The sequence below is a fragment of the Alligator sinensis genome, unplaced genomic scaffold, assembly GCF_000455745.1.
Source record: "Alligator sinensis unplaced genomic scaffold, ASM45574v1 scaffold1462_1, whole genome shotgun sequence".
Classification (NCBI taxonomy): Eukaryota; Metazoa; Chordata; order Crocodylia; family Alligatoridae; genus Alligator; species Alligator sinensis.
Window position 1 is genome coordinate 506,329 of NW_005842850.1, and position 12,010 is coordinate 518,338.

Consider the following 12,010-nt stretch of genomic DNA (forward strand, 5'->3'; position numbering starts at 1 on the left):
CAGCAGGAGCGCTAGGAGGCAGAGTGTACAGAGCTAAAAATTAGCTGTTACCAGAACTGTTTGCTTCATCCCAATACCCAGAAGCTTGGGTACTGGAGAGGGAATGCCAAAAATAACCAAAAAAAAACAAAACAACCCAAACAAAACCCCCGCCAAAAACTTCATCACTACTCTTGGTGTATCCACAGTTCTACAGAGCATTCTAACCTTGGTCACCCACCAAGTTGAAGCACACAGCGTAACAACTGTTGTGCTACTTGGAGAAAACACAGATTTCCCCACCCTGCAGAGGAAGACACGGATTTTTTATTTTAAAAACAGAAACCTGCGGATTTTGCACTTTTGCAAATAGCTTTCTACAGAAGGGCAGAGGGCGGCCAGGCAGGGGCAGCCTGGAAAGCAGCTCCCACAGGTGGGGGAGGGAGGAATTGAGGCCCCCATAGGGAGGAGCTAGGCAGGACTGGGACTACTGCCCAGCCAGGAGGCGTGTAGGGCTTGGGACCTGGGGCTAGAATGCGCAGCTGCAGAGCCCTGGCAAGGAGCAGGACAGGGCTACAGGTAGCTTGTCCAGTGGATGAGGAAGGGTGGGGACAGCTTCCAGGCTGCTGCATGCATTGGCGAGGCATCCCCTGCCCACACGCCAGCAGTAAGGGACACAACCTCACGCTGCCGCCATTGCTCCTGCTACGTGGGCAGGGGACGTCTCACAAGGGCAGCACAGAGCTCACAAAGGCAAGGAGCTTCCCTGCACAGCCCCACTTTACCCTGCAGTGCCAGTCACACCTGCAGGGCTTCAGAGGCCCTGGGGAAGGGCAGCAGGGCGGGAAACCCGAACCCACAGAAGGCAGCCTGCCCCCACCCTGCACAGATCTAGGGGTCATGGTCCCCCCTGCCCCCGCTGGGTGTGCATGCAGCAGCAGGGAGCTGCCCCCTCCCTGCCCTGTCCCCAGTGCCCGAGCCCACAGCAGGCAGGCTCTATGCTCTGCTGCAGCAGCTATGCTCCCGCAGGTGGCAGCTGGGATTTGGGTGATGCTGCAGGATGGCAGGGGGCTGTGGACCTGGTTCCCTGGCCCCATAACCCTGACACTGGGGGCCCGTACCTGTATTCTGTGAGCTAAGGGGGCCAGAGGAGCTCTGATTTTCCATGATAAAAAATCCAAAATTCAAATACCAAGACCTGTAGGTATTTAGAATTTATATTAGTGATTGAAGTACTGGTAGGCTTCAAAATTGCTTTAAAAAATTGTAAATGTATCAAGAGAACATTGTGTTCAACTGATACCTATATATAGTGGCCTTTCACTTAAAAACAAAATAAGAAAAGCAGAGAATTTGCAATTTAATTTTTAAAAAGTCAGAAAACCAGGATCCCTGGACAGGACAAACTCTGTGGCTAGCCAGGGATCTAAGACATGGGCCTGGAGACTGATTATACTGAGCAATGCCTGAATAACAGCCCAAAGAAACCACAGCCAGATAATCCAAGCAAGGTGGCTGGCACTGAAACTTGAACAGTTGTCAAGTGCCCATTGTGTTGGGAGATAATGAGCAGAAGCGTTTATTGCTGAGCTTGGAAGGAAAGCTGAGCTTGCATGATGCCAGAGCTCACACTATCACATGCATTTTTCCTCTCCAAAACACTAAGCTCGACAAAACTGAGGTGTGTTTTCTGAAGTGGGAAATCCAATTTCTACACTGGAATAGAAGCATGGAGATCCTGGAATGGCCATCCAGGGCTCTCCTCTCTGGCAGGGGTAGAGTTCAGTTAACCCTCTCAGAGCCACTGATGAATTGGTTGTGCCACCAAAAGTTGCAGTAAAAATTCAGCAGTAGCTGCAATGGTGCCAAGAGGTTTACCCCAAAGCAGCCAGCGAGCTAGCTGAGGGCATGCAAGCTGGTCTGCGTTCAGCTTTTGGCTGCAACTTTCCTTCATTCTGCTTTCCCAAAACAAGGTGTGGGTCATATTCGAGAGGCGCATGCTGCAAGAGACAAATATGGCATCATGTGCACTTACAGTTAACATCGGCCACCTTTACAGGTGCAGTGCTTGGGGACTCGAGCGTCATCTCTGAAGATGAGAGAGGTGTAACCTTGGATTCAAACAGGAGCTCACTGCAGTAGCTGTGGATGTGTAGTGTGCTGAGGAAGATGCCAACCGTGCTACACTCATCAAAGGAGGCTGCTGATTTCTGGAGCATGGGGTCAACCTGTATGTGGAAGGTGGGGGGAGGGAGGAACAGTGGGGTGAGATAGGGGCAGAGAAACCTCAAGCATGAATCTGAAAGGAGTATCATGCTTGTGGCTGGATTGTCTTTGAGCTAAGGCAGAGCTTGGGAAATCCACCCTGACTGGGCAGTACAGAATGGAGAAGAGCAAAAAGGAAAAGCTTGCTGTGATTGCAACAGGATCATGCATGAAGGTCAAAGCCACCATCTTAAGAAACAGGCCCAGTGGAGCCAAGGAGCAGGACAGATCAACACAGCGGCCAAGCCCTTTGGAACCACCGTACCCACCTCACATTTGCAATCAGTCTCCGGGACGTTGAGGTTATTTGGGTTCTGCTCGATGGTTTTGTAGAAGTGCTTGTTCTTGGTGGGAGCTTTCTTCCTGGCTTCCAGGGTGGCAGTTCCATCTAGAAACACAAGGCTACTGAGGTGGGGGGTAGCTAAGCTGCTCTGGAGTTGACAGAGGTGCTAACAGAAGGCTTCAGCTCAGTGTGATTCAGTCACAGGCTGTCACATGTGGACCCTCCTCTCTCACAGGCTTGCTTTCCATTCCCCCAAGCCTCAACCATGGAAGCTTGGTTTAGTTATTCAACACCCTGCCCTAGGGACTTGTTGCAAACCTATTGCAGGTTCAGGTGCTTTGGAGAAAAAACAACTAAAACTATATTACAGTAATTCTAGAAGCAGAAACAGATGTCCTTTGTGCCATCATGAAAATTGTTATGGTGGCACAAAGACCAAGCAGAAAGTACGTGTCCCTTGTCACACCACAAATGCCCCGAAGCCAGAGCTGCAATGAAGGGAGTATCAATCTGTGCTGCTACTTTGCAGTGGATGTCTCTTACTTTATGGCATGAGAGCGCTGGCAGCCTAGAGCTGCCCATGCTCTCCAGCTGCCCTGGGCAGGTGCTCTGGGGACTTGAGGGGCCCGATCCTGCCCAGGATCAGACCCCTGAAGCCCCGAGTGCTGGCCCGGCCTTCCCTGCTTACAGAGATGTGACCCCAGGATTTCCAGGGTGCATCTCAGTGAGCAGAGAAACCTGAACTTTCCCTGCTTAGCAAGACCCACCCTGGAGATCCCAGGAGGTATTTCTCAGTAAGTGATCCAGCATAGAAATTCCCAGGGTGCACAGGACTGGGCCTATCAAGCACCAAAGGAACAGGTCACCTTGTGTCCTGAAGTATCAATGAGCAAGATAATGGGTGATGCAATTCACCCGCTAAAAGGACAAAATCCTGCACAGCTAATCCATTTCATTTGGATACATGTTGTGTTGCTTTAAAACAAATGATCATCTAGGAAGGCCCAACCTACTGGTCATCTATTGCATCCTGCACATCTCTTCCCATCTTGTTCACTCACTAGTGAACACTGCTTCCTGTTTCATACAAGAATGAAGCCACAGACTGTTCTTGGACATTGCCTAGAATGAAGCGGCATTCATTCTGTGGCAGTCACTGAGCTCAAGAACCAGATCCCTCTCCTCTGAACAGAGCCAGCATACCCAAGTCTTGACCATCCTCTTCTCTTGTAGATTGGGAATCTTTGCCCAGCCCACCAAGGACCTTGTAGACATCAGCATGAACAGCATCCACACGGACGGCATAAATCTTCGCGCTAGCATCCAGGGTGCCAGCTGCCATCTGTGTAACGGAAAGGAGATGGTCAGGGAACATGAAGGATGTAGGATGGACAGCTAGGAAGGGTCTTGCCTTACTGGGATAAGCTGTCAGCTACAGTAGAAATGGGAGCTGTGAACCCGAGGTGCTGCAATGCATTTGCTTTATACCCAAGTCTGACAGGAGGAGAGGAGCAGAAAGCGAAGAAAATACTGAAATAATTGGGATTGTCTAGAAGAGAAGACCAAAAGGGAACTTCCATCTTCAAATACTTGAAAGGCAGCTGATGACAGAGAGAATAAAAAAACTGGCTTCCCTTTGTGGCCATAGAGGAAAGAACTAAAAACAACAGCCTTAAGCTGCAGCAGAAAACACTGAGGTTGGAGATGAGGAGAACCTTCCTAACTGACAGTGACCCAGCATTGGGACAGGCTGCCCAGAGAGGGGAAGGGACCTCTATCTCTGGAAATGTTTGAGAGCTGGTTGGACAGAGACTTGCCTAGGATAGTTTAAGTTTTCCTTGAGCAGGGGCTGGACTAAAAGCCCTTGTGATGTCCCTTCCAGCCCGACTTTCCAGTGATCCTAAGGCTTTCGAGTGGCCACCAACTAGAACCCGTGTTTTCAGCATCACATGAGTAAGCATTTCATGGGTTATTCTTTACCTTTGAGTCTGAATCACCCAAGTACGCTTCTCCTGAGCTATTCATGAGCCAGCCCCAGCCCACGGAAATGCTTTGGGGATGTTAAGTAATTTCCATGGATCTTAATTCCTCCTATAGCTGGAGTTACTACTTCAACAGCAGGAGAAAGGTCCTCTCCAATATCTACCAGCTCTGGACTGCAGAGTTCGTACAGAGTCTTGTTACCTTTCCTTTGCCCTGGATATATTTGAGCTCATCTCCTCAAGCAGATACCAGAGGCAACAGGGCACTGAAGGGATCAGACAGTACAGGACCGCTCACCTTGAAGTTAGTGAGTTCTGAGTCCTTCTGCTTGAGGATCTCCGTCATGTAGTCAATAAGATGCAAGCCAAAGGCATTTTTTGTGGTGATTTTCTGAAACAGAGCAAAGCAGGAGCTTTTATTTCTGGAAAAATGGCATAATTCAAAGTCTACAGCAGGTGGGGAATCATTTAATTAAGATGTTTCTCAAGGAATTTTATTCTAATACTAGTCAGTTTCTATCAAGGAGCTGAAAGTAAATGCCTTGTTTTCTCTTATACACCCTGGAATAACACACCCTTTGTTTTTGATAAGCAAAATGAAGGGGGGAGGGGGGGAAAAAAAAAAAAGATTTTTCTCCCCCTGAGTCATAGCTGCACAGAGCACAGACAGAGGCTGATCTTCAGCTGATTCTCATGCCCTTTTCTGCTTACTTGAAGCTGAAAGTCTAGCTGCTGCTGAATACTGGTCTCCATAGGTGGATCTATGGTTGAAGAGAGCTAAAGGGTCTCCAAAGCTGTGAAATAGGCGAGAGACCCGAAGCAGGCAGTAGACAGCAAGACTGCCCTAAGAAAGATTAGCTCAATTAGTGGAACATCATGACTATGAAGGAGAAATGAGTTATCCTCTCTGGAGTGAAAAGCAAATGAGCCATTAAGTCAATGGACCACCACAGGTGCCCAAATAGTAATGCAAGAATCAAAAGCAGGGTGTTACTATACCAGGCAAAAAAGTCAGCCATCCTGCTTAATATACACATCCCAATTTGGGGGAGGGGGCCAATTTTGGGGAGAAAAAAAAAGGCAAGCCTTGTCTAAGAGAAAAGATGGTATTTCCTTGCCCCAGTTATCCCAGAGCAGGATCCCATCATCCTAGGGACGGGGAGACTGTTCCAGCCCAGAACTGCTCATAATCCACAACACAGACGCTTCTGCGCCCACTCCCAACAGCAATCCAGGAAGAAATCCCAGAACTCCCGTTGGTGCCTGCCTAAAACGAATCCATTTTAAATGCTCCCAGCCCGAGGAATAAGAAGCTGGCCATCTTTAAAGCTGCCTCAAGCCACAGCTTTGAACTCACATTCTCTGCAGACAGCTTAATGCAGGTTGAGTAGTGATCTGAAATCTGAGCGTTTGTCAGTCTTGGGATCACCGGCAGAGAAGCGTCTGCCTGCCTGAAGGAAGACGAGAACCTCTGCTTTAGAGAGCTCAGCACTGGGCACCTCCAGAGAACACCACAGGGAAGTGTCGTGTGATAGGGGCATCTAACTTGCCGTTCCTGGGCCAGCTTTGGCCCAGAATTTCTGGAGGGCCTAGGGCCTCAGGGAGGAGATAAATAGCAGGCACCCCACTAACCCAGCCTGAGGTACAGATCATCTCCCCCAACCAAGAAGCCCCATCATTAGGTTTGTGCCCCCTGTATAGGTTGGCCACATGTCCCAAACTGTCCTGCCTGGCCTCGCTCCTGGGAGCTGTGGGGCAGAGTGCACATGCACAGGTGTATGGCAGTACATAGGGCCAGAGTAGCTGTTGGGATGTGCTGGGGAACATGGTGCCTTTGTCACAGAAGCTAACCAGGCAGATGGGTGTAAGGCCAAGGCTGGCTGTGCCTGCCCAACCCAGGGGCTCATGGCCAGGATGCAGCTGTAGGTGCTGGGACAGAGCCATGAGTCAGACATAGCCCCTGCAGTGCCACCAAGCCCAGCTGACAGCGCAGCCCCAGCTCTGATGAGAAAAGGCACTGTGCTCCCCAGCATGTCTTGGCCCCAGCCCGCACACCTCCCCATCCCAGATTTTCCTAAAATAGTTATGGTCACCCCACCCCTTAACTCCTGAATCATGCTTGTCAGCCCATCCCCTTAAACCCATATCACATCTGTCTGCCCACCCCCACCCCTGCTCCTCCTCCTTCATCCCAGATCATGTCTGTCTGTCCACCCTGCCCCCCTTTAACCCTGCTCATTTCTGTCCCATCCCCCCCCTTTAACCACCAACATGTCTCCCCATCATTCCCACCCCTTAACCCCATATTGTGTCTGTTCATCCGTCTTCCCCCGCCGTAACTCAAGATCAGGTCTGTCATTACCCCCCCATCCAAACCCGGATCATATCCCTCCATTATCTCTTCCCTGCCTCTTTAACCTCGGATCGTGTCTGCCCTCACCCCATGGGTGGAGCCCCGCAACAGCCCTCTTACCTGTTGGCAGGGGACTTGACCAAAAGGGGCGACTCGGTGCTGCTGAGCTGCAGATCAAGGATGCGGGAGCGCCGACGTTGCTTCTTCTCCTGCTCATCATCGTTGCCGGCCAAGCTCTCCAGCTCAGGGGTGCTGCCGGCACTCAGGGCCTGGGGCCGGGTGCTGGGGGACACAAACACGCTATCGAAGGATGAGGCGGTGCTCAGGGAGCAGCCGGCGGACTGGGGTGTTGAGCTCTTCATCTTTGCTGGGAGGTGAGGGGGTGGAATGGAAAAAAAGAGAAAGGGTTTTTTTAATGAATCAGTGACCTCCAGCTGCCCCAGTGAAACTCCACAGACCTCACCTACAAGGGCAACTTGCCCTCCTCCCCAAAGCAACCCCCAGCTACACTACTTCCTTGCAAACACATCACCCCCCGCCCCCCAATCCAGTGTCTAGAAATTGCAGCGTGCAGATATGTAAGGAAACATGGCCCCCACTATCGTATTTCCTTGCAGCTTCTCCCAATTTAGTGACATGTACCCTCCCCTCCCCACGGTATTTCAAAATTTAAGGGCGCCCCCTCCAGTACCGTATTTCCTTGCAGACACACCTTCTTACCCCAATCCCGTAGCTGGAACCTGCACTAGTGCACAGATACACAAGGAAATACGGCCCTGCCACAAGCACAAGCAAAGGGTCGGGCGGGACCCGCAGCAAGAGCGCCTCGGCCACTAGCCACCTGCCAGCCAACCAGCAGGGAACTCTCAGCATATTCCCGCCTCCCGGCCAATCAGCATGGAGGTCTTGCCGGACAGTGAGTGAAATATCACTGCCCCCCCCCAACCACGTTTAGCTCGCGGCACTCGCACTCTCCCCCCTGCCCGCCACAGCTGATCGGCCCCGGCCCCGAGCCCAACTCACATGCTCCGCTGCAGCAGCAAAAACTCAGCCTCACCCGATCAGCTGGTGCTTCCCTGTTCAAAAAAACGCGCGCCGCCCCACCGCGCAGGCGCCGAGCGGATGGCGTAATCACGCTGGTAACGGCTCTGGCGTCAGGGGGGGCGTGGCCTGCGGTAGCGGAAGTCCCAACGCCGGCCGCCATGTTGTGCGCATTGCCCGCAGCGAGCGGCGCCATCTTGTTGCGTTCGGCCGCCATTTTATGCGGCGAGGGCTGAGGCAAACTATGTCTCTTCACACCGTCCCTGTGCAGGGCAGCCCTTCTTATCCCTTCAGGTAAGTATAATTTGAATGCTGTTACAATTATATATTTTAGTTATGACAAACTATGATGACAAACAGGGTGCTGTTGTTCACCAAGTCCCAGGTTGCAAGAAAAAGACGGTTTTCCAACAAACAAGAGGCACTGCACGGGGTTAATTTCTGGGACTCATGGCCGCAGGAGGTGGCAGAGGCATACAGCATTGCTGTGGTCAACAAGGGACTACACGAGTGACTCTTAACCAGGGTGCCAGGTAGAGGGCCACGGCCCCTGCTTCAAAGGAAGGCAATTCCCCGCCCCCGCCCCTTAATCCGTACCAATCTGATGATGGGGTAAAATTCCTTCCTGACCTCAAATACAGCAATTGGTCTGACTGAGCAATGCGACAAGACTACTTAGCCAGGAACCTCCATCTTTGAGCAGGAGACAGGAAACCAGCGAGAGAAAGTCCTGTATGTATCTACAGTGCATCAACTTGTGGAACTCATTGCCACAAGAGGTGGTGGAGCAGATAGCATAGCCAGATTCAACAAGGGACTAGAGAAAGTCCATTGATGTGTTAAACTAAAATAAATAATCCAAAAATAAAAGGAGGATCGCCCCCTCCCCCCCCAAATCTACTCTAGAAGGAAGGATGGGAGGAATGGCACCTGCCTGGCCTATGAGACGTTATTCTAGGGAAATGTCGAGCGACTTGGGAAAGGAATTTTCCTTGGCATATGGGAAAGGCAAGACAAATGTGTGAGATTTTTTTTTCAGGTACAAGGCTGTGCAAAATTGAAAGGCGCAAGGTGGAAATGGAGAGAGAGGGAGAGGTTCTTTGCTAGCACAAGCTGATGTAAAGCCAGCCAAGGGACGACAGCGAGACCCTCCCTTGCTTGCCCCATTGTGCTTATTCTAATAAACGTTAGTAGCTGTAGTTAGAAGCAGAGGAAATGCGGGTGGGAAGGGACCTCCGGAGGTCACATCTAGTCCAACCCCTGCTCCAAGTGAGACGAGCCCCAACTAGATCATCCCAGCCAAGGCTTTCTCTACTCAGGTCTTGAAAACCTCTAAGGATGGAGATTCTGCCACCTCTCTGAGTAGCCTGTTCCATCATTTTACTACCCTCCTGGTGAGAGTTTGTCCTAATATCTAACCTCAGTTTCCCTTGCTGCAACTTGACACCATTGCTCCTTGTTCTGTCATCTGCCACCGCTGAAAACATTCTAGCTCGGGGGCAGGCAAAATTTGGGTCGCAGGCGAAATCTGGCTGGCAGTAGACTCCATTTCCCAGCAGACCCTGCCTGCATGGCTGGGGCCAGTTTCCATGGAAACTCCAGCAGCAGCCTGGCTGTGATAGTCTGGGGTTGGGGTTTCCATGGAGACCAGCCAGGCTGGGAGCTGCTCCAGGGCCAGGCTGGGATCTTGCAGCAGTGATGCCATGGTCCAGAGCCATGGCAGAGCTGCAGTCTGTTGCCTGCATGCTCCGGGCAGGGGCGTGCAGACAGTGGATCGTGGCTCTGCCTTGCCTTCTTGCAGTGGTGATAGCATGGTCTGGAGCTGCAGCAAAGCTGTGATTTGCTGCTTGCATGCCTCTGCCTGGAGCACGCAGGCTGCAGATCACAGCTGTGCCCTGGCTCTGGACCACACTGTCACTGCTGCAAGATCCCAGCATGGTCCCTGCCTTGCTGTGCGCCCTGCCCAGGCTGCTGGGGCTGGTCTCCAAGGAAACCCCAGGCCTGCAGGGCTACTGCTGGGGTCTCCGTGGAAACTGGCCCCAGCCACTTGGGCAGGGGCTCCTGGGAAATGGAATCCACTGCCATGCAGATCCAGCCCATGAACTGGACTTTGCCCACCCTTGCTTTAGAGGCTGCCCCTCATACCACTCAGCTTTGTGCTGAGACTGAAAAAGTCACTGGTAGGGCAGGTGCCTTATGAAGTGGGCAGCAAGGAATGCTGGGTAACCTAACCCTTCCACCACCAACCCAGTGGGACAGGGCTGGGTCACCTACCTCCTCTGAGCCAAAGAGCTTGGGCTTTAAGGCAGGGACATGCACCTCCTCTTAGCCTTTGTGCTGGAGTCTGGCCACCTGGATCCACCATTTTGCCCACTCCTGGTCTAGCTCCATTCTCTTTGGAACCAACCTTCAGGTAGTTGAAGGCTGCTATTAAAATCCATCTCAGTCTTCTCCTCTACAGATTAAGTAAATTCAGTTCCCTTAGCCTCTCTTCATAAGTCATGTCCCCCAGCCCATTAACCATTTTTGTTGCCAATTATTCCACGTATTTTCTGTAGTGAGGGTTCCAAAACAGAACACAGTACAGGCAGTCCTCTACTAACAACGTTTTGAACTACAATGTTTCACACTTACAACATAAATAGACACCCTGTTTCAACTTTACAGCACCAGTTTCGACTTTACAACACTTGATCCAATGCGACGCCATGCCAGTGAACAAGTTCACTGCATCACTCATCTCCCTGGAGAACATCTGGCCAAACTTCCTTGGACACTTTCTTTAAGAAACCGGACAAAACTCCAGAAAAACCCGCAACCAAGACTCCTGAGAAGACTCCAGCCAAGAACCCTTCAAAAAGTCCAGCCAAGAGCCTTTCAAAAAGTCCAGCAAAGTCACTTCAGAGAAGTCCTTCCAAATGAATATGATTGCTATTTACAATATACATACATTAATGTAGCTATATTACTCATCTATAATTGAATGAGTACAAAATTCTGGGGTATTTTTGGTGAAAATAGGGTATTGGGCCTTGGTTTAGGAACCAATCCCCCATTTATAACATTGTTTCTTATGAGAAAATTGGTTCTAAGTTACAAAATTTGGATGTAAGACAGGGTTTGCAAGAACCAATTGTGTTGACTGCCTGTACTCCAAATATGGCCTCACCAGTGCTGAATAGAGGGAAAGAATCACTTCCCTTGATCTGCTGCAATGCTCCTACTAATGCAGCCCAGTATGCCTTTAGCTTTCTTGACAACAAGGGCACGCTGCTGGCTCATGTTCAGCCTATTGCCCATTGTAACCCCAAGGTCCTTTCCTGCAGAGGTGCTCCTTATTCAGTCAGTCCCCAGTCTGTATCCCTTACTGTGTGACTCGAGTCACTGATCACATGGATCTTGGTTTTCTTTGTTAAAAAATCCAAAATTTGCTAATTAAACCCCCCCCCCATCCATGTTTTTCCACAATTAAAATGAAATACCACTATATAGGTATCAGTTGAACACAATGTTTTATTGAGATATTTACAATTTTAAAGCAATTTGGAAACCTACCAGTGCCTTAATCATTAATAAAATAAATTCTAAATACCTATATATTTTGGCATTTGATTTTGGTATTTTTATCATAAAAAATCAGTTTCCTCTGCTTCCTTCACTCATCAGGATGCAGGTCCAGCTGTGGATATTCCCCTCTGCTCTTTTGTGGCGCTGAGCAACCCTGATATGGCAGTGCCCTGCCCGTGCCGTTGCCCCTCACTCCCAAGCCACAGCCCCCAGTCCTGCTGGTGCCCTGTCACTCCCAACCCACAATTCCCTGTCCCACCAGCCCTACCCATGCCCTTCACTCCCAGCTGCCCCCTCCCCCTCCTCACCAGTGTCCCCTCTGACATGTAGCCCCTATCCCTGCCAGTGTTCCTCACTCCCCACCTACAGCCCCTGCCCCCCGCAGCTGCCAGGGCTGCATCCTGCTCACTCCCTGCCCTGCAGGCACCAGCTGCAGCCAGCCAGTAGTGCCAGAAAACCCAGTTGTTGTGGCCCCAGTGGAGGGAAGAGCACAGAGCCTGGGCCCCTTCCCTGCCTGTGGCTGGGGGGGGGGGTGGGGGG

At 51.0% G+C, this 12,010-nt stretch overlaps 1 protein-coding gene across 2 annotated transcripts in view; it reads right to left on the reverse strand.

Annotated features, from left to right (window-relative positions):
• NCAPH (non-SMC condensin I complex subunit H) overlaps positions 1-9,196 on the reverse strand; it is a 23,555-nt gene extending 14,359 nt beyond the window's left edge. The window contains exons 1-8 of one of the 2 annotated variants that reach the window (XM_006035532.2): positions 7,886-9,196; positions 6,983-7,229; positions 5,867-5,960; positions 4,808-4,900; positions 3,731-3,869; positions 2,514-2,632; positions 2,015-2,207; positions 2-11 (exon numbers count right to left, since the gene is read on the reverse strand). In XM_006035532.2, the coding sequence (XP_006035594.1) occupies positions 2-11; positions 2,015-2,207; positions 2,514-2,632; positions 3,731-3,869; positions 4,808-4,900; positions 5,867-5,960; positions 6,983-7,229; positions 7,886-8,120 (1,130 nt within the window). In that variant the 5' untranslated portion in view covers positions 8,121-9,196. Of the gene's footprint in view, position 1; positions 12-2,014; positions 2,208-2,513; positions 2,633-3,730; positions 3,870-4,807; positions 4,901-5,220; positions 5,354-5,866; positions 5,961-6,982; positions 7,230-7,885 lie in introns of those variants that run through there. The other variant, XM_006035534.3, reaches the window with a different exon arrangement.
• Positions 9,197-12,010: the final 2,814 nt, after the last annotated feature.